The sequence below is a fragment of the Lichenostomus cassidix genome, chromosome 18 (assembly GCF_008360975.1).
Source record: "Lichenostomus cassidix isolate B80296 chromosome 18, HeHo_3.0, whole genome shotgun sequence".
NCBI classification, from domain to species: domain Eukaryota; kingdom Metazoa; phylum Chordata; class Aves; order Passeriformes; family Meliphagidae; genus Lichenostomus; species Lichenostomus cassidix.
The window spans coordinates 6764695-6786104 of NC_139498.1; the positions used below are offsets into that span (position 1 = coordinate 6764695).

At 51.8% G+C, this 21410-nt stretch overlaps 2 protein-coding genes across 4 annotated transcripts; both read right to left on the reverse strand.

The window, feature by feature from the left end:
* Positions 1–1583: 1583 nt before the first annotated feature.
* On the reverse strand, positions 1584–9272 carry WBP2 (WW domain binding protein 2). Of its 3 annotated transcripts, none has more exons than XM_085077796.1 (8): positions 9111–9272; positions 7353–7461; positions 6684–6819; positions 5031–5123; positions 4699–4815; positions 4364–4462; positions 3343–3419; positions 1584–3161 (listed from the first exon to the last, which is right to left on the reverse strand). In XM_085077796.1, exons 1-8 carry the CDS (start codon positions 9167–9169, stop codon positions 3108–3110), a joined length of 744 nt encoding a protein of 247 aa, XP_084933922.1. In that variant the 5' UTR covers positions 9170–9272; the 3' UTR covers positions 1584–3107. The 3 variants fall into 3 exon arrangements, with proteins under 3 accessions (XP_084933922.1, XP_084933919.1, XP_084933923.1); XM_085077793.1 differs by having other exon boundaries at positions 4364–4486; XM_085077797.1 differs by having other exon boundaries at positions 4364–4486; positions 9106–9258.
* A 1562-nt stretch (positions 9273–10834) lies between these two features.
* On the reverse strand, positions 10835–20460 carry TRIM47 (tripartite motif containing 47). The gene is made up of 6 exons (XM_085077798.1): positions 19711–20460; positions 17913–18008; positions 17148–17378; positions 16385–16580; positions 15635–15709; positions 10835–14520 (listed from the first exon to the last, which is right to left on the reverse strand). Exons 1-6 carry the CDS (start codon positions 20416–20418, stop codon positions 13895–13897), a joined length of 1932 nt encoding a protein of 643 aa, XP_084933924.1. The 5' UTR covers positions 20419–20460; the 3' UTR covers positions 10835–13894.
* Between the last annotated feature and the right edge of the window lie 950 nt (positions 20461–21410).

Consider the following 21410-nt stretch of genomic DNA (forward strand, 5'->3'; position numbering starts at 1 on the left):
GAGACAGAACTGTACATGGTGGTGGAAAAATCTGCCTCTGACAAAGAATCCAACACTAATTGTTCCCTATGCCTCCTCTTTTCCTTCAGTGTTATAACACCATCCAAATATTGGAATTTAATGGTACCAAGCTGGCTGTCACATGGCAGCTGGTTAATCATTGAGGCAGAGACCAGACCTGGAGACGTGTTAATGCACATTTCCTACTGCCCTACTCCCACCCTGCTTCCAGAGCAGCAGCAGAATTCAAATTGCACTTCCCCACATTAATATTTAAAACCTTCTGCGTGGGCAGCACGACTGGCTGACCCTTCCATCCTCCCTGAGCCCTTTCCCAAGCAGAGGACAGCTCCCAGTTTCCATCAGGGGGATGGCAGAGAGTGCTGAGTACCAAAGCCAAATTTGGGCAGGGATTCTCACCAGCACCCAAAAAAATCTGCACCTTCCCAAATCGTGCTGCTCCACTCAGCCCAAAACCTGCCTGACCCTGGCTGGCTGTGTGACTTGCTCAGCCTTTTGGCCCCACAACTTCAACACTCCCAAAATCTGTTTCACTTCCCATCAGCACGCTCCAGACACACCGAGACCACGCCCAAGCTCTTTTTTGGGCTTGCTCCTCCTCCCCTCCCCACAGACCGTGCTCAGCTCCAGCCTGGGGGAAATCGGAACATCCAACCTCAAACCACTGTGGAAAGCCCACAGCGCCAAATCCAGATTTAGCCACTGACACCCGTGCTAAGGAATATTTCATTTATTCCAGCCTGACTCATCCTTTGAATGTATTTCCCTTTTGCCAGACAGAGACCTCATGGTGTCTCTGCAGGTCTTGTCCCTTCTCCACTCTAAGGGAAGTGACTCAGCTTGAACCACGGAGCTGAGTTCCCATGGGAGCAAATATCTAAATATTTCTCTCTCAAGCACACTTAGCTGAGGAGAGGTTTTTAACAAACCCTCATGGATTTGTTCTGATTGTTGGCCTAAGAGCTGCACAGGGAGTAGGGCAGGGCAAGAGATCTGGAAAGTTCATGCAATTTGTGTTTTCTAGGATTCTGTCTGTCTGGGAGTAGAGGGTAATTGGGAATGAGCCAGAGCAAAAAGGTTTCAGCAGCATCTAACAGTCAGACAGATGTGACTGAGGAAACCTTGATTTGAAGTAATTTAATTCACCAAACAGGATTTATTCAGTCCCTACTGTAAAATTTTATCTCAAAAGCTTTCCTCCTCCACTCACTTAATAGCCACCTATTAAGTGGCTCAGCCAGCCTTAAAATGCAGTGAAACAGCCATGTGAGAGGATGTGAGAAGCAAAAGGGATGTAAAAATGAGCAGAATGTGGATGTACACCCTGGCTGTTCAAGGAATTCAAGAGAATGAAGGCAGCCAGCAGCTGCTGGGAAGAGGAATGAAGCCAAGTGAGGTTTGGATGATACCTGGAGAGCAGCTTGTGGGTAACTCCTGTTTGACAGGTGTCAGTGTGAGCCACAAACCCAATCCAAGTGATTTTGCTTCTAATTCTTCCTCTCCCCATCCAAAGGCACCAACTCACCAAGTTTGCTCGCTCACATACACACAGATACCCCAAGTTTTTTGAGCTGATTTTTCTTTACTTCACAGTCTTGGCAAAACAAATCTGCATTCAAAAGTCATTTCACATTAATATATTAATCAAACGCTTTCAAAATAAATATATTTTTTTAAATAACCATTTCTTTACATCACTGCAGTAGCAATTCTAGAAAAGTCAGTGCACAAACAGTAGCAATTTCATTAATTAGCTAAACTCAAATGAAAACAACAGGTGGATGTTTTTTCTCTCCAAGCAGGCTGCATGCAGCAAGTCTCAGCAGTTCCCTAGCACAGGATCTTCTGTCACACTTTGTTGGGAAGGATTTTCTCTCTCAGCTGTCAGAAGTCAGTGAAGTGTGACTTGTGCAAAGCTTTGTACAACACAAAAGTTTCACAGCCCAGATTCTGATCAGTCCTGCAGAGGTTCTGCACTGGAGTTGTTGCTAATGAGACCAAGGAATCAATGCTATGAGGAGTCTGCTTTCAAGTAGCTGGGAATTCACGGCTGGACCAGGAACACAAACAGCAATAAACAACACTTTGTACCTTACAGCTTATTCCAATGTTTTGCATATTCTCTCAAGTGCTTCCAGAGCAGAAGTAAAACAACTACTTTCTGCCTGTTAGCTGTTCATTCACCAGGTAAATCACAGCAGGAGGATGCTTCACTGGCCAAAAAGTGTAACTCGTGTTACAACAAAGGAAAAATAAAAGTGCATTACAGACTATGAGGAGGGTATTTGGGATTTAGTGAACTCACATATCTAACTGGAAAATAGAGACAACAGAAACATTCGTGTTCCCATGGGGTCTAAACTGGTCAGATGCTACTGGAGAACCCTGTGAAGAGCAGTGTGTCTGAGGAAGGATGTTGGTCAGCCTCACCACACACAGTGCGCAGCAGGGAAATTTGAAGGGCTACCAGATTATTTGCTATGATTGTCAGGAATGATGTAGATTAAAAAAAAAACACCACAAGAAAGTTGAATATATACTGAAAAATGTCATAAGTGTGTATTTCCTTTGAGATCCAAAAGGTTCCCTTTGAAGACCTTTCTCAGGAGCAAAGAGCTGGATGTGACACTCTGGGCTAAAAGGAATAATCAGAGGCATCCCTGTGTCCAGAGGTGCTCCTGGATGCACACTAAGGTAAATTCAGGACACCCCCCATCCCTAAGAGTCTTGTGTCCATGTCATGATCATATTAATTAGCAGTTTGGAGCAGATGCTGACTCTGAAGAGACATAATTTAAGTATCAAAAGAAACAGAGCTAAGGGAAGCAAGCACAGATGAAGAGAACCCCCAGTTGTAGCAATGCTGCACACAGGGAGGAGGGAATGCTGCAGGACAGCAAACCCTCAGAGGTGACCCAGGCTGCCAAAATCCCTCCCCTCACTCTGCACAGACCTACTGCTAGAGCCCCTGAAAGCTGTGTGCCTTGAGGGAAGGCTCTACACCTCAGTGCTATGGACTGTGCCCCAGAATTCTGCCAAAATGGAAAAAAAGAAAGCAACAAGTTGTGGGGAAGTTGTGTGTCAGCCTATTGGTTTTTCTTGTCCTCTGGTGGGAAGTATGGAGGCGGGGGTGGCTGGTCCTGCAATAGAGATAAAAGAACATCAGTGCATGACTAAGAATCGAAAATTAAACTCAAACCCTGCCAAAAAACCCCAAGACACCAACATCAATTCAACAAACTTTGCTGTGCCACTGGGAGAAGATCTGCCAGACACACACTTGGGCTCCCCCTTCAAGCCCAGAACAGCCCAGGGACTCACCGTGGGCATGTAGACGTTGTGGGGGTTGCCTGGGCTGTAGTAAGCACTGGCAGCAGCTTCAGCAGCCTTGGCTTCAGCTGTCACAGGGAGAGAGGTGACACGTTAGGGACACACAGAACTCTTGCAATGAAACAAGAACTCCACATATTCCTGGCCATCAAGTGTTACTAACTGAGCACCATATGACCAATGCTCAAGTTGCAAAATAGCTACAACGAACACAATTGAGTATTATCTCTTCCAGTTGCCACACAATTGTCAGCTCCCAGTGAAACAGACCAAGATTTAGTTTGGAAATGTCACCTGGGACTTGCCTGTCAGCCATAAATGAATGCTTGCTGCTGCCTTGCCTAAATACAGACAATGCCCTTTATAAACAGACAGTGAATAAATCATCCTTCCTGGGAGTGGAAACACAAGGCAAAACAAAAATCAGCACAATTTATAGCAGCTCAGGGGATTCATGTATTAAAGATGGGAATTTATAAGGATAATCCAGATCCTCTATTTCTGCAGAAAAATCTTGTACAACCCTCTGGAGCAGTGCCACTTTCCAAATAATAGTTCAAAGATGAATCGTTGTTTATTCAAAACAAAGAAAAAAATTAAATCCTTATCCAAACAAAAAAGCTTATCTGAAAGAGATCTATGGCTGTGTCCAACCACAATGGCTCTTTTTACATTTTAATAAATCCCAAATGAGTGATAAATGAGGCTGATATTTCCCCAGCTCCTTTCCATCATCTCTTCCTCTGTCCCATATTGCTTAAGCAAAAGTAATCAGAGTGAAACAGGGGAAGGAGAAGCAAGTATCACCAAATTAAAAAAAAAAAAATCATAGCTGTGAACTAAAATGGACCACAAACGCATTTCACCATCAATTTCTTACTGTTCTTTCTGTTCTGCTAAACAATTTCAACTTCTCAGTGGAGCTTCAAAGTTCCCCAAAAGACAAGAAACCAAGTCTGTTTCATCCATAACAAAACAGTTGTGAGTTCATTCACCTGGACACAGCCCTTACCTGCAGGAGTGGAAGGCAGGTCTGGGCCAGTGACAGGAGGTTCCATGGGCCCTGGGTATGGTGGGGGTGGAAGCTGCATGTAGCCCATGCCTCCATCTGCTGCAGGAGGACCAGGATAGAAGTCTGTCAGGAAAAGGAATCACACAGCAAGAGATTTAACTCCTCTGGGTGGAGTTAGCAACCAAAAGAAGCCAAGGCAAACATAACTGAACTCCGGAACAAAAGCTACACAAGTCATCATTAAAACACTGTGTGAAATCTGTGTTTCTTCACCTTTTCACCCATGTTAAGTCTTACTAACCAGAATGATCCCCAGCCTCAGTTCCCAGGCTTACCTGGAGGAGGAGGTGGGTATGGATAGCCCCCATTAGCTGCAGGTGGTGCAAAAGCATAGGATCCATTTGGCATGTAGGAATAGCCATAAGCTCCACTGGGTATTTCACCTCTGGAGACTGGAAAAGCAAAGACAAGACCCCATCAGAACATCAAGCCTGCATCAAATGCAGGCCAAGAAATCCAACAAACTCAGAGAGTCATCAGAAAAACAAGTAAGTTTTATCCCAATAATCTGCTGCTCATTGGATGTGAAAAAAGTATTTTTTAAAGCAAGCTTCTGGCAAGGGCTCCTGAAACCACAAAAGTGGCAGACACCATCAGACTTCCATACCTTGTGATGCCACCTGCAGCATGCGCTGCCCAAATTCAATTGCACCCCCAGCTGAAAAGGTCATCTTGAATGTGGCAGATCCTTCCCAGCCACCTGAGGGAGAAGAGACAGCACTCAGGAGCAAGGACAAGCCATTTCCATGCTATTTAGGTTACATGCTGTATCTACAGATGCTCTGTATATAATTCTTTAAAGAGCTTATCCCAAAAATGCAAGCTAAAAAAAAAAAAAAAAAAAAAAGAAGCAGAGGAAGTGGCAGAATTATGGTACCATCAGAAAAATTCACACTGGGGTATTGTCAGGTCAAGAGACACCTGAAGAAGAAACATCCATGAAGGAGAGTTGCAAAAACTTTCTGGAGCTGTGGCTGTTGCCACAGCAGCTGACACAGGCTGAGCTATCAGGAGTGCTGGATTTGCTCTTGCTTTGGATAAGATTAGTGCAGAAGACAGGGATTTGGTTAATCCCGTTTGCTAAAAAGCCTTTGCAACTACACCTAACTGTCAGATGCAAATTAGTTTGGGAATCTGAGTGCCCAGTGAAGCAAAGAGCTTAATGAAAAACAGGGTCCACATAAATCCATTAGGGTCCGTGGAAGATATTTCAAGTGAGGATAAATAATAATCAAAAAACAAATAAATTAGTGACATCTCACATTACAGAATAAAACAGAAACACAAGCACAGTCCAGAGTCCCAAGAAAGCACCAAAGCAGAAGCTGTGCTGAAACAGAAACAAGTAGATTAAAGAGCCTTTTAAGCTAAACCAGACTCTCATGGCTCTTAAGACAACATCATCATTAAAAGAGACAGCCTCAGGGGAAAATTCACAAAAATTTAGCTAAAGCCTTTTGCCTTTCACACAGTTGGGTCTGTCATTACTGCTCAAGTTCCCTCTCATGTTGGACAGTCCCACTCAGCTCCCATGCAGAAGCTACAATGCTGATTTCAGGATTCCAGCTACAGGCTCCTAAACCCTGTGCTGTGATTTCCATGCTACAACTAACAGACTGAGGATGAAAGTTTGCTGAACTCTGTGCCTTTGGTAAAAAAAACCAGTAAAAACAAATATTATTCTTGAAAACATCTGCCACAGCCTTCTCATTGAGTTTAATGTAAAACAGCTCCTTAAATTCCCTGATTTCAAGACAGTCCATTCCCTTCCAAGTGCTATTTTCACTGCCAAGATGCACTACAGCAATAGTTCACCTGTCCTTGAACTGCACAAGAAACATTATGGACAAAGTGCTCTGGGGATCTGCTCCTGAGAACTCAAACAGATCCAGAAAGGATCTGGGTTTTTGGCACAGGAGGACCTGGCTGCAGGTGGGACAGGTGACCCCAAGTGACCAAAGCAAAATGGCATCCTCATTCCTGCTGCCTGCACTCTGATGTTTATTTGCTGAGATCACTTGTTTGATTGAACTTCATGTTTTGCAAAGGGCAGGAATAAGATGAGTTGCAGAGCAGATCTGCTCATTGTAACTGAACAGGGAGCTGATAAGGGGAGTATTTTTAGCTGCCAAAGAAAAAAACACACTTTAGCAGGACTGTGAAAACCCATTTGGTCAGTGTCAAGTTTTGGTTAGCCCGGACTTTGCTATGAATTGAGCAGCTGAACTGAGACACAGAACAAACACTACGTGACACTCACCTCCTGCCTCTGCTTTCACTGTGCCCTTGATGTAATTTGCTCCAAACACTGGCTGCTTAATCTCACAATCCTTCAACAAATAAAAGGGCATCACGAATGACTGCATAGCATCCTTCCCCTTCGACACAAAGATAACCTGAAAAGAAAATAACATTACAAGAGCTATTCAAAACCAACAGGAAACACAGCCCTGATTTACTATCTGAACAGACTTCTCCACGGACTGAAACTCCCTCCCACATCACCAGTTCTGCAAGCCAACTCTACGCAGAACAGCCACAGGGGTAAACCAAATCCTCAAGGTAATCAAGCCTTCCAGGAAGTCCCTTGCTCAGATAACACTCCTCCCAGCTTCCAGAGAACTCGCTGCTCACACAGCTATGATTTAGTAGCTGTGCTGTTGCATTCAGTGTTTCCAGACCATTGCAAATTTCCAATTTGAAGATTCCTGATGGACTAAACAGCTGCCTGTACAAAAACTAATCAGATTTATTATCTGTTGACAAATAGATGGGATATGCCATGAATTCATAATGCTTCCCAGAGGGAGATGATGAGCCACACTTCAAGCAGGAGTAGATTATCCTGACTGTTGTGCATTGAGGACATTTAAATACAGACTCCAGGGCCGTTATCTCCTTACCCAAGATAAAGCCTTTCACCGCTTACCCGGTAGGGAGTCAGGAAAACACTCCCTTTCTTGGTCCCTTTGAAGGCCTCTGGCATTGGCTCCAGATCACTGAAGGAAATTTCTACATGGTCGTAGGTCATCAGAACACTGCAAACAGTGACAGAAGGGACAAGTGTTATAGCTCAAGGCACAAGTGCACCATGCACAGAAGTTTACTGACCAATCAAAACCACCTGTAACCTCAGACCGTGCTGAGTAGACAAAATCAGTTCTGGTTTGCCTTTTTTTTTTTTTTTTTGTTGTTGGCAGCAGCAACTGAAGGAGCACTGGCTGCTTGTTCCCTCCTCAGTATGCTGACACAGCTGTCTGCAAAACCAGGCAGCGGACCCGATCAATTGACCTGATCAAGATCAAGACATTTTTACTTTCGTTTTAAATTGTTCTGCATTTCTGCTGGATCAGTTGCCTAATTCAGTTGCCCACAAGAAACACGACAGAGGAAGGATTGCAGGAGAAGGAACTGCTCAGGCTGGCTTATGCAACATGGCTATTGAAGGCCTCACCACAGCTCAAGCACCCCTGACAAAAAAATGTGATCCAGGGGAACTTTCCTTCCTCGCCACAAGACTTCATTAACCCGTGCTGTCTGCACTGATTCCTTAATTCTCAATTAGAAACTGACCTGATTAAAACCTTGGCATGGGCACTGCAGGTAACTTGTATTGACATTACAGCACCCACATTAGGAACTCTAATCCCTAAAGCTGCAGAAACCTCCACCACCTCTATCTTTGGCAGCTGACGTGTTTCCATCCTCAGTCATTTGCCTTTCCCTTCTGCCCTTAAATACCTGTCCTTCCAGGAAAAGCTCAGGAAGGGCAGTGGGACCTGCTCTGTTCAGGCTGCAGCATTTCAGCTGGACCAACCCAGGGACAGGCAGGCTGACAGCTGGGATCAGCAACACCTTCAGTTGCTGCAGTTCTCTCAGGGAATGCAAATTTAAGCACCTGAGTCGATCTCACTAAATCCTTCTAAGAAAGGCCACATCCCAAGTGGAAGTCAGGCACAGAATTCCTGCAGCAGTTTTTAAGTGGCCCCGTGGAAAGCAGCCCTGAAGGATGAACCACTCCTTTGTCCCCGAAGCAGATGACTGCCACGTCAGAAGCACGCTGGCAGACAGAGGGTGCGGACAGCCCTTTGCCATGCAGACAGAGGCAGCTCTGTGCAGGCTTGCCGTTTCCATGGTTATATCCCAGCACCTTTTCCCAACACTGTCGCTCCTTCCCGCACACACAGAAAGGGGGCTGTGCTCCAGGAGCCTGGCAAAGCACAGCGGGCAGCCCTGGAGCTGAGGCACTGTGCAGGTGCAGCATCCCCGAGGGGCAGGCCTGGGTCCAGGACAGATCACCTGAGCTCTGCCAGCCCTCCCTGAGCCCTCGGGGGTGAGGCTGAGGACAGCAGCAAGAGCCGGCAGCAGGCTGAGGACAGGCTGGATGCTGAGGGAAGCGGTGTAGGGGGAAGGCCTGCGGCTGAAGCCCAGCAGAGCTCCCCCCGCAAAGGCCCTGGGGATACGTAAAGCCCCTAACCCACATGGAGAAGAGGGGAGGATGAGCAAAGCCGGCACCGAGAGGGTTAAAGCACCCCCTTTACCCGCCTCACCCCCTCAGCACGCCCCCCCATTCCCCACACAACTCCCCCTGAGGGGGAAGGCAGGAGGAGGGCGGGGGGAGAAGGCAGCTCGCCGCTATCCCCCGGCTCCCGCGGCCGGAGGAAGGGAGAAGGGGATAGCACCTCACTTCTCGCTGTTGTTAACGATGACGCCGCCGCCCTCCGAGTGGTTCTTGTTGAGCGCCATCGCCGCCTCCTCCGCCTCCTCCTCCTCCTCCTCACAGCATCGATGCTGCTCTGCGCCTGCGCGGGAAAATGATGCTGGAGTCACTGGCGGTGAGGGGCATGCTGGGAGTCGTAGTCACCGCCATAAATAAATTATCGCGCGTCTCCCTGTCCGCGCGGTGTATGCTGGGAGTTGTAGTTCACCCCTTCCCTGCAGCAGCGCTCCGCCATTTCTCTGTGCATTCTGGGAGTTGTAGTCCGACACGCATGGCCGCAACGCCCCCCGGGCTGGCCGCGCGGTGCATGCTGGGAGCTGTAGGCCGTCCGTCATGACAGTCCTATCCCCGCCTCAGAGCCTGGCCTCCTCACCGTGTATAGCTGTGATGTTTGGTAGAGTAAAATAAAAACAACCCTGCACATGAAATGAGGTTTAGCACCTTAAACAGCGAAAATGCTCTATTTCCAGCGATTTCTTAAATTCCTAGTTGATGCGCTTTTCTTGTTTCACACATTTGCAAACAGATTTTTGATCCCGTTATCAGCTGATGGAATCGAGCACAGCCAAAAAATTACCCCTTTATACTGGAGTGAGTTAAACTGGAAGGGCTAACCGGTTGCCCTATAAACAAGCCAGGACTGTGTGTCTGTCAGTCAGGAATCTGGGAGCAGGAGAATCCCTGTGGGATTTGCAGATCTGCAGGAAAGGTCTAAACTCCTGCCTGCAGGTGTGCAAGTAGGAAGAACTCCTAAAGAATCAATGATTGCATTAATTAATCAAAAATAGAAGCCTTGTAAAACTGATCAACTCTTTTACAGGGCTCCCTCTGATCAATAACTAACAACTGTGTATCAATAATGTACTAATAAGAGCGCATATTACCCTGAATTATATCTTTTTAGATGGATTTGAGCTGGGTTTGCAGCCCAGCCCTGTCTGAGTGCCTCAGAACCAGATGCAGGGTGAGGGGAAAAGCAGAAAAAACGACATAATGGAAACCAGATTTAAATAAATGCAGTGACATAATCTGTACTGTTTCTTGGCAAGAAGTGAACAAGTTTGTGCTTTTCATATCCGCTTTTTCAATAAGCAGTAAGTTTCCCTTTTAAGAAACAGCCATAACAAATGGTCCTGATTCTTCTCCTATTAAAGTCAGGAGCAGAATCCACTCAGCTTCCACTGAAACGCCCAGATGGAGCATTGGCACCTCGCACAAACTAAGACTCACCAAATAATATTTTTATCCTAACTCCAGCTGACATTTGGGATTAAGGAAAGCAGCCTTCACTTTAAAAAGATGCTGCTGTAGTTGCCAGTGTGTGTGTGAAGCTCTAGACCTCCTCATCACATAGAAAACCTGGGAAATTTGTACTCTAAAACTTAAAAACACTGAGGAAAAAATATCTAATCTGTTAATCTTTTTTATTTGTAGGATGAGGACAGACATAGCAGAGAGAAATGAGACAATTCATTGTTTTGAATTGCCCAGGGCTGACAATTGTTATTGGATTTTAAGGTTCTTCCGCTCCTTTTGCAATAAAAATGTGTATATGGCAGAATTCCCTTGGACACACTTGGAAAATAAAATCTGTGTTATTTTATGCCAGATGTACAGGACACAGAAAAGTAAATATGAGATAATGGGACAACTCGAATGGTTTGGTATTTAAAGGAAAGACAACCCAGGGCAACGTCTGTATAATATTTAATGGTCAAATCATAGTCTCTAACACAATTATATTATTCTGTTACAGTTTTTTCACACATTGTAAAATAGTCTACAATTACTGTATTTAAAAAATCCTAATTAAAAAGAGGAACACTCTGTGACAGCAGAAATAACCCAAGGGAACACAGGAAGGCTGTTTAAATTGCCAAGTGCTATCAATCCATCTAATCCCATCTCACCCTGCATTTAACCCTTTGTTTACAGCAAAAATCAGGGATCCAGAGCTGGCACAGGACACATTCTCTAAACATTCCAGTTTCACCCCAAGTTATTGGCAGCACCAAGCAAACTCCAGCCCAGCTCCTGTCCTAAATCAGCCCTAAACCAGGAGGGTTTATAGTGCTCCCAACCAGGATCGAAGCAAGCAGCAGGGAAGAGAGGTTTGGGCAGCACTTCCCAAATGCAGCACATCCACAGGAGTCCCCAGATGCTCCGTGGAGCCACAGCCATGGATTCAGCCAGAGCAGCAGCACAACCAGAAACAAGGCCCAGACACCCCTGTGGCCTCCTGAGCTGCTCCCACGAGGTGACAGGGTGGGAAGAGAGGATCCCTCCGAGCCTCCCAAGCCCTGAAGGAGGGCAGAGGTTTGTGCCTATGGACTGGGAGATGTGGAGAATGGTGGGATGTGTGGCTCCAGCGTGGGTTTCCCCTCGGAGCAATCAATCCACCCACGGCGAAACGAATCAGAGCAAAGACCCAGATCTGCTGTGTTTACTCTGGCAAAACTCCTCGCTGCAAACAGTGGGAGTTTTGCCTGAACAAATGAGATTTAGGGCGCAGACGGGGGCCCACATGGGAGATCTCTTCCTGCAGAGATGAAGGTTCCTTCCCTTCCTCATCCTCCCAGGATGTGACTGTGCACGGGTTGAGGCACAGGGAATTCCTGACACCAAGTTGTCCCCGTGTGCCCAGGGCAGCGGCGATGCCTGCTCTGTGTCACCGCTGACATCTCGTGCAAGGGCTGAGCTCTGCAGGGGCTGCTGGCGCCAGCCAAACAAAGAGGGTTTGGAGCTCAGGACGTGGGGAATGAATTCCCATCCGGACAGAAGTCTGGGCAGCATTCCCACCAGCCAGGAAAGGCCAAGATTTCAGCTGAAGATTTCACTCTGGAGGCCCTACTGTTCCTTTTCCCACTGCTCGCAACAGTTTAAGAGGTACCTCATGAGGAGGAGGAAGAGGAGGAGGAGAAGGAATTTGCAGGCAGATCCCAGCAAGCCCCTTCCCAACCTGACTCACCAGCCTTGCCCCAGGGAAGGGGTGGCTGCAGTTCAGACCCTTCATCCACTCAAATATCCCGATTTTCTGGGGACTGGCAGCTCTTTCTGCGCCAGCAGGAATTGGCAGCGCTGGCGAAGGAGTCACAGTAAAGGAGCTCTTTGAGCCTCAGTGTGTAAACGTGGCTTTACACATAAATGTGGCTTTAACTTCAACCCTCTCAGATTTGTGCCTGCCTTTTATTCACGTTCACGTTTTTCCCTTGGCTCCACTTGAATATAGCACTATGATTTCCAGCTTATCCTTTGGGGGAAATATACATATATATATCATATATTTAGCTAAATGGGCTGTTTCCTATCCCTGACTGTTGTTGCATCATCACTGACTCACTCATGCCAGTGAAGAACCTGATCCTCTATATTTTCTCTCTAGGTGTACATTACACAGCACTCTGGTTCTGTAAAGCAAGCTTTGGGAGGTAGGTAGCAAAATAACCCCAGAAAAAATAAACTGGTGGAAAGGCACACTGTGCTGAGACAGAGGCTGCTCTGTGCTGCCCTCACAGGCAGTATTTCTATGTTTTCTTTCTGAAAAAGCTCCCTTAGGACATGTGAACTGGGAGTTTGGTCTCTCAGCCTCAAGTTTCCACCTTTCCTGAAGGGGACTGTGTTCCCTCTCGCTTGAGAGTAGTTTTTGTTAATTGTAACTTATTCCCAGAGTCTAAAGGGTTATTTAATAACTGACTGATGCTGCATCTTTGTCGAGGCAGCCACAGCACTCCCTAAAACACTAAACCAGATCATTTATTTCTGGGACATATTCACAGCACCTGTGTCACTTAAAAATCTCTAAGCTAAGGGGAAGTTTTCAGCTCAAGTGTGCCCAGAGTTCTTGAAGAGCTGGGAGTTTAACGGTACTAAAATCCCCTAAAATAGCAGTGTCATCAAAAACACGGGGAAAACTTGGCTGTAAAGCTTCAGCAAGAGTTATTAAGGAATGATACACATCCTCAAAATTTGGTTTGTGCTGTTTCCTTCCCCATCTCCAGGCGGGAACAGTGCTGCTGATTCTCAGCAGGAGGTTTCTCCCTTTCCCAGTGAGGGCAGAGATCCTCATTTCACGTTTGCAGCACTAATGGGTGAGCAGCCCTGCAAGGACAGGTGCTGAATCACCTCAGGATCACCCCAGCACCCAGCCAGGCTCCTCCACATCCCTCTCCCCGGAGCACTGGCTCATCCAAGCCAGGGCACAGCGGTGATGTGGCACCAGGAAGGTGACCATGTCTGCTTTGGGGGTTCACCTGGTCCACGCTGGGCTTTCTCCATCAAAGGCACTTCGTGAGGAGCATGCAGAAGGTGTTGATCAGGCAGCACTTAAAAAAGCATCAGCAACAGAGCCTGAGATAAGGCACAAAACATCTGCACAAGTCACCGGGGCAGCGCGAGCAGAGGTGAAGGAGAGGGACTGGGCAGGTGGCCAAGGCACAGCTCCAAACCCGTGTGGCACTTCTGAGCAGCACACTTTACCAAGAAAGGCTGTCGCAGTCCCTGATGTCCAGAAAGGGAAGCTGAGGGGCAGGGAGCAGCACAGGGACTCACCCAAGCTCGCTCAGTGGCAGAGCTGGCTCTCGGATCCAGCCCCATCCTGGCCCCCAGCCCTGCCCCTCATCCAGCCCTGGGTCCCCAACAGCACAGAGAGGAGGGAAGGCTGCCACAGAGACAGACAGGGCTACCAAGGAGAGGTGGCAATAACCTGCAGGGAAGGCTTTTGCGAGTCTGTCCATGCCCCTCTCCCTGGGCAGTCACCGGCGCTTCAGCACCGACACACAGTCCTTCTTCAGCGGCCCGATCTGCAGGTGGGCATCCACACTCTCCAGGAAAAAGGCTGGCTTCAGCTTGCACGAGAAAAGAGAGGCAAACTGGCGGTTGATCTTGTTCTGGAAGGGGTCAAGCTTCCCCTTGGCAGAAGGAGAGGCCTTGAGCTGCTGCAGGCAGGTCATCTTGGAGTCCTTGACTCCGTAGAAGGTTAAAGCCTTTTCCGAGTACTCCAGGAAGACGCCGATGGTGTGGAAAAAGGGCTGCTGGATGGTGTGCTCGAAGCCACCAAACCAGGCCACGTAGTTCTGGCCGTTCCACTGCAGGCAGCAGGACCTGTCGTTCCTGCCCAGGCGGCCGTGGTTGTAGGCTTCCCGCGGGTCGAAGTCCTCGGCGATGACCCCGATGCTCACCCAGCCGTCGATCAGCTCCACCTCCCAGTAGTAGTTGCCCCTGTTCATGAGGTTCAGCCCCAGCACCTGCTCACAGTTGATGAAGCGTGTGGGGCTCTCAGGGTAGGGGATGGGGCACAGCACCCGCTTGGCCCCCTTGGTGCCGAACAGCTGGATGAACTTGTCAGCTGTGTCACTGTCCAGGTCGATGATGAAGGCAACTGTGGGGGGCAAGAGGGAGAAGTGAGGGTGAGGAGGGAAATGCAAGGAAACCCTCGCAGCTCTTCCTGCTCTGATCCCCCTGCCCCAGCCTTTCAGGATCAACGTGATCCTTTCTGACCCGTCTCCTCACTCTGTCCTGTTGCTTTTATGTCCCACTGCAAATTTCAGTTGATGAGGAAGAGGGGCTGAAAGAGCTGACACTCCCATGAGCAGGATGAATGAGCAGTAAGTGGGCAGAGCAGAGAGCAGACGGGCTGCTTGATGATCTCAACCACGATACCAAATATTGGAGAACCCTCCTGACAGAGTGGTGATGGGAAAATCCCATATAACAGTGGATTTCAGGTAACCACAGACAAACACAGCAGACATGGAGCCCAAGAAGACAGGAAAACAGGCCATGTGGGGCCATGTGAGAACCACTGATAGATCCCAGACAGAGAGGATGTCCAAGGAATTTTTTCCAGGGAACAACCCTTGACATGGATCACTATCAATTGCATTGCAATCTGAACCATGGCATGTCCCAGCTGGACAGCAGCAGAGCACACCCTCCTTGAGCCCAGGCTTTGCTGTTCTGTGCCACTGAGGCAGATCTTGTCCCCTATGGACATGTGAGTAGGTGACCCCATATCCCCTGTAAGGCTGAGGACACACAGGTAAGGTGTGGGAGCTCAAGCCCAGCCCTGCACCCTCCAGCCCCACTCTGCTCAGCCACTGCATGATGCCTCTCATTCTGCTGCTGCAGACAACCCTCACCAGCCCATGGTCCTGCAGCAAGCAAGGCAGACGCACAAACTCTGATCTAATTTAAAGAGGATCCAGTTTGCCAAGGGCTGGAAGGCAGCAGGAATTACACAGGACGCCTGCAGCCCCCCCTGGGGCAGCTGGGCCGGCAGAATCAGAGACAAGGGAAAAAAACCATCACCTAACCAGGCTATGAGTGTTGTCAGGAAAGCCAGGAGGCTTCCCTGTTAGCCAAGCAATGTTTCCTCTGGTGGTGGCAGTGCTCCCACAGCTGCTGGATCAGCGCTGGCGGGGCAGGCGGGGAGGAGAGGGGAAAGGGAAGATGAGCCTTAGCAACAACTGCCACAGCAAAAATCCCCCGCTTACATTTCAGGAAATAATCACGGCTCTCCAGGCAGGCGGGATTGTTTGACTTCTCTGGAAATCGGGATTCGGCCAATGCTGTGGAGACAAGGACAGAAGGGTTTGGGTTAGCAGAGGAACCAAACCACCAGCAAAGGGGTTACTGGAGCGTTGTCCCCTGTCCCTGATGGCACCCAGCTGTCACAGCCCCAGCCAGCATCCCTGCACATCCCCAGTGGCTCCCACCCAGGAAAGGCCAGACACCACTTTTGTCACCCCAGGGAGGCAGGCAGCGGGGCAAGGAACTGTCTGCAATTCCCATGGGCATTCCAGAAAATGAGAGAGGAGAGAGCTCAAGTTAAATGAGACAGCAGGGGAGGGAGCTGCCACATCGGCTCTCTAACCCTGGCAGGTTTGAGAGCCCACAGCCTGCCCTGTGAGGAGGATTGTCTACCCTGTGAAGAAGAGTCCCCTTTCACGGGAGGCCACTTTGGCCACTTGCCCCCTCCCACAGGGCCCTGCCTAACTCCCAGGCTGTTTGTTGCTTCTCCATCCCCGGTCTCCGTGGAAAAATTCACAAAACCTCAAAGAGGCATAAGCCCAGACAGGGATTGTGCAACGTGCAGGGAACCCGTGCTGAGCAGCTTCCAGGGCTGGAGAGACAGGGGCCAGCGCTCACAGGGGCCACGGAGCCTGCAGCCACCTCCCACCCACGCAGAGGGAAGGGAAAGGGAAAGGGAACCATCCAGGAAGAGGGGCCAGGTGAACACAAACCTTCTTCCATCTCCTGGCCATTCAATCCATCAATTCCTTTCCCCTGCAAGTGGTTCCACTGGTTTTTGCAGGCAGTGGACAGCACATCCTTCACGGCACCCACGACTTGAGTGCACTTGGTGAAGTTCAGCTCGTTCTGGAAGCTCAAAGCTGGAGAGTGGTTTTCTTCCATGGCTACTTTCAAGGCCTGAAATTCCTGAGCCAAAAAGGACGGAGTTTCAGGAGGTTTCAAACAAGCCAAAGTTGTCTCTTGTTCCACAACCCCACCCGGCCCTGGAGGATTTGGGATCTGGCAGCTCTCAGGACTTGGCCCAAGGACAGCATAAGGGAGGAGAGCACTTTCCCGGCCACGTGTTCCTGGCACCTTCTCTTCACTCCCTTTCAAACCTGGGCCCAGACCGTGCCCACCTCACATGGAGCAGCATCTCTGCCCTAAAAGGTCTCCTCTTGCTGGGCTGTCAGGGAAGGGGGGATGCTGAAGGGGACAGTGGGGCACCCCAACCTCTTGCTCGCTGCCCCCCACACTCAGGTACCTGCTCTGGGCAGCACATCAGCCTCTCCTGAGTCACAGACAGGACAGAGATGGGGGTGATGGAGGGGAAAATCTTGGCTGCCTGCTCCCCCCGTGGAGAGGGGAGAGAACTGTGCTGACAGGAGTGAGACTCTGCAGCCTGCACATCCCAGCTCCTGGCCCCCAGCTCCATGGGAAAGGGGACAAAACCCCAAAATACAACATTGTCAGCTCCTTCTTGCCCCATCCCACCTGGAGGAAGTAGATGGTGTCGGTGCTGGGGACGTTCTCCAGGTTTTGCTTGCACTGGGCTAGCTTGGCTCGTCTCTCCTCCTTCCAGCGGAGATGTGCCTCAGCCTCCCCCAGCATGGAGCGCTCCCCGTCCTCGATGAATCCTGTCACCTCCTTCTGGAAGGTCGCCAGCACCTCAGAGGCTTCTGCAAACAGCTTCTCGACCCTCTCCCTCTCCTTCGTGGCAGCACCCTGAGTGCAGGGGGAGAGGGGTCAGGTCCTGCAGGTGAGAGTGCAGGAGGACACCCTGGTGCCCTGCCCAGCATCCAGTTCTCAGCTCTGTGGGGTCCCTCGACACCCCATCACCTCCTTCACCCAAGAACTCAGATCACTTCACAGCCCAGCTGTCAAGGAACCTGGCTGGGCACTGCCACCCACTGCTGCACCATGTCTGGTGTCCCCAGGCAGGGAAGTGACAAGGCCAAAGGGGACAACCCCTCCATGAGCCTGGGTGGAGAAGCTGCAAGAGCCAGAGGATGCTCTGGCATGGCCCTTGCCCTGTTCCTTCTTCCATGTTACAAATGAAAGCAACCAGAGATGCCACAAGGGTTAGGAGAAACGAGGAACAAAAACCCGCAGGGATCCTTGTCAGGATCACCAGCACTTTACCAGCTCCTGTGAGCACCAGCTCTACATCCCAAAATCTCACAGCCCCTTCTCTCCCACCCCCCAGCCCAGCAGTGCTGCACTTGCTGCACTAACAGAGTGAAGCCATCGCAGAGTCACCTTAATGAGCTCCACCATCTTCTTGGCCTGGGCAATGGTGACTGCCAGCTCCTCCAGCTCATTCTCCACATCGCTGAGGAATTTGGCTTGTTGGGCCTGCAAACACGAAGGACAAACACTGAGCTTTACCCCCAACCCAAATGGGAGCAGCAGGGCATCCAGCCTCCCCCTAAGTTTAACTCACAGACCCTCTCTGACAGTGACCTCCCCACCCATTGCAAGGGGAACCATGAGTTGTTTTCCTGTTTACCTTCCCTGCAACATTCAACCTGCAAACATCCCTTCCCACTCAGCTGGAAAACGAAAGGAGAAGCCTGGGCTGCAAAGGGTCATGTCCAGCTCCACGTTCCCCACCCTGGTCCCAGCGGAAACTAAACAAAACAGGAATTTGAAAGCAAACCTGGCAGTGATTGCAACTAAGCGAGTGCTCCTAGTGAGTACCCAGGGCGGGGAAAAATCCACCTGGGATTGGTGCAGAAGCTAAAAGGCAGACCTGGAGCACTCAGAAACAGCACAGAGTCCCCTGGAGGTTTCTGTTTCGGAGCAAAGCAAACCAGCTCGGCAGCACGGGGAGCTGCGTGGCTGCAAAGGAAGCACCTTCTGAGCACGGCGTTTCCTGACACGCTATTGTTGGCTCAGCCATTGCCCATCACGGGGACAGGTCCCTCGGGAGACAGGAGCTCCCCAGCCAGGGCAGCTCCCTGCTGATGCTCAGCCCCCTGGCCCTGCTCCCTGAAGTTCCTGTGCCCGGGGAGCAGGTAAACGTGTTTTCCCGTGCGTCCATCGCAGCCCGCAGCAGGAGGGCGGTGGCCGAGGGCAGTCACAGGGGCCGTGCAGGCGACATTAAGCAGCGCCTGCTGAGGTCTGACAGCTCCTCGGGGCTGGGATTACACACACTTTCTATTTTAAGACACCTCATGACTAATAATGCCGATAAAAGGGTTTTCCTGCAATCCTAACAAGCCCATCAGGAGTGGGGACTGGCTTGGGGCTGTTCCTGTGCTCCCTGCCAGACCCCGGGCTCCTTCTTGGGAAAGGCAAACTTTCCCAAGGTCTCCAAATGCCTCATGGCCATGCGAGGTGCCACCACCCCACGAGGTCCCATCTGCCTGCAGCCCCACAGAGACCCCACAGTTTCAAGGCAGCAGCGCCCAGGAAGGCAGCACCACGTCGGGCTTGGAACCCCAGCTCCTGGGAAGGCTCGTGGGTGTGAGTTTAGGAGGTGACTCAGTCGCATCTGGGAATGGGAGTGATGGAAAAACCCCCGCTGCCAAAACGGCAGGATACGAAAGGCTGGGGAGCGGGAGCGGCGGCGGGCCGGCTGCCAGCGCGGCCAGAAAAACCGCCTTGATGGAGCTGTGGGAACGAGACGGAGAAGGCGGGTGCCCCATGACCGCGGGGGTGGCACTGTGGGGTGTCGCAGGTGCCCTCGCCCCAGCCCTACACCCACGGGATTGCGAGGTCGGCTCCGCAGTGGGAAAACTCCCCGCGGGATGCCTGGCGGGGCTCTGCCCCGATACCCATCCCCATCTGCCCGTCCTGTCCCAATCCCACGGCGTTCTCTGACGGCACAGCACCCTGTCCATATGCTGGGGTGGAATCCCCCGAGGGGTGAGAGTACAGCATCCCACCAGTGCTGCACCTGCACACACCCCGCCTGGGGATCAGGCTCCCCGTGGGCACAGGGGTGCTGGATGAACCCCTTCAGGGAATGCCGCACCTCCCACTCCCCAGGACAACCCCACCCTAGGGGCAACCCCCGCGCGGGGACCTCCGCGCCCCTCCGCACCCCACGCACCTGCTTGTGCTCTCGCTCCTGCTCGAGGGGCACCACCTCGTGGGCGCGATGCTCGTGGGCGCGGCAGCGGGCGCAGACACAGCTCTGCTCGGTGCGGCAGAAGCCGTCGAGGGGCTGCAGGTGGCGGGGGCACAGCCCCTCCTCCAGCCGGCGCAGCGGGGCCACCAGCCGGTGTGCGCGGAAGGCCGGGGCGCGCCGGTGCGGCTCCAGGTGAGCCCCGCAGAAGGACGCCAGGCACACCAGGCACGAGCGCTCCGCCGCCACGCGTGTCCCCGGCGGGCACACATCGCACAGCACCGCCGCTCCTTCCTCTCCCGCCGCATCCTCCTCCTCGGCTCCCGGCGCCATCGGGGACGCGGCGGCCGAGGACGGCGGGGACGAGCCGCCGGTGGCGGCCGCCAGCAGCGGCAGGAGCTCGCACAGGGCGCGGTTCTTGCAGAGGCGCAGGGCCGCGGGGACGGGCTCCTGGCACAGCGGGCAGCGGGCGGCCCCGCCCGCCCCGCCGCCGTCGGGGGGGCCTGGCCGCTGGCGGAGCTCCTGCAGGCAGCCCTGGCAGAAGTTGTGCCCGCACGGCACGGTCACCGGGTCCCGCAGCACGTCCAGGCAGATGGGACAGCCGAGCGGACCCTCGGGCAGCCCCGGAGCCGCCAGCGCCAGCCGCAACGCCGCGGCGGAGGACGGCGGGGCGCTCCCGGGCGCAGCATCCATCCCTGAGCGCCACGACCGGCCCCGGCCCGCTCCCAGCCCCGCGGAGGCGGGCGGCAGCCGCGCCCCGCCCGTCCGCTCCGCCTCTCCTCGACCGCAGCCGGGGCTCCCTGCCCGCGCTGGCTGGGGGCTGCTGCCTGCCCGGGGGACTGAGCCACGGCATCAATCCCGGCACCCAGTGCCTGTCACCCGCCCTCCTGGAAGGTCTCACCTCCGGGACTCGGGACCCAGGCACTCGCCCTCCTGGAGGTGTCTGGCTCACCCCAAAGGGGATCTGCTCCCCTCTGCTGCCTTCAAGGAGATCTGCCCTCCACCCCCGGAGGATGTCACCCTGCTGAGGATGTGCTGCCCCTGACCCAGGGTCTGCTGCCTCCTCAAGGATCTGCCCCACCGGGATCTGGACCTTCCCCAGGGTTCTGCTGCTCCCAAGGGGAGCTGCTGACCCTCTCCAAATCTCCCATCCAGGGAAGCTGTTGCCAGGCCATTCCAATCCCCCTCCCAAGGGTCTGCTGTTCCACACAGCATTCCCTTTCCCCCAGGACCTGCTGCTCCCCACCTTGGGGCCACAGGGAAGGTCCTGAGCTCCCCCAGTGCAAAGGTGCAGGTGCTTTCCTGCCAGCCTTGTGTCCATGGACCCACATCAGCCCTTCCCATGACCAAAATGGGTCACAGTGCCCAGGCCCTGGCTCAGCCACTGTCCCCTTTTCCTCTGGGCTCTGGCTGCAGCTGGCAGGCACCAGAGATGGGGCTGGGGAGACACTGAAGTGCTTTTAGAGTGAGGATCTGCCTCATAAATATGAGATCCCTGAACCTCTTCTGTGCAGGACACACAGACAATTTTTTGGCTTGGATAAGTTCCCAGGTCCATGATGGTCCAAGGCCTCACCCAAGGACAGGGTGGGGAGGAGCAGGGAGGTGTGGAGTGAAGGGGGAAGCATAACAAGACAAATCACATCTGTTCTTGAAGAAGGGGATTGATCCTTTTAAGCTTTTTG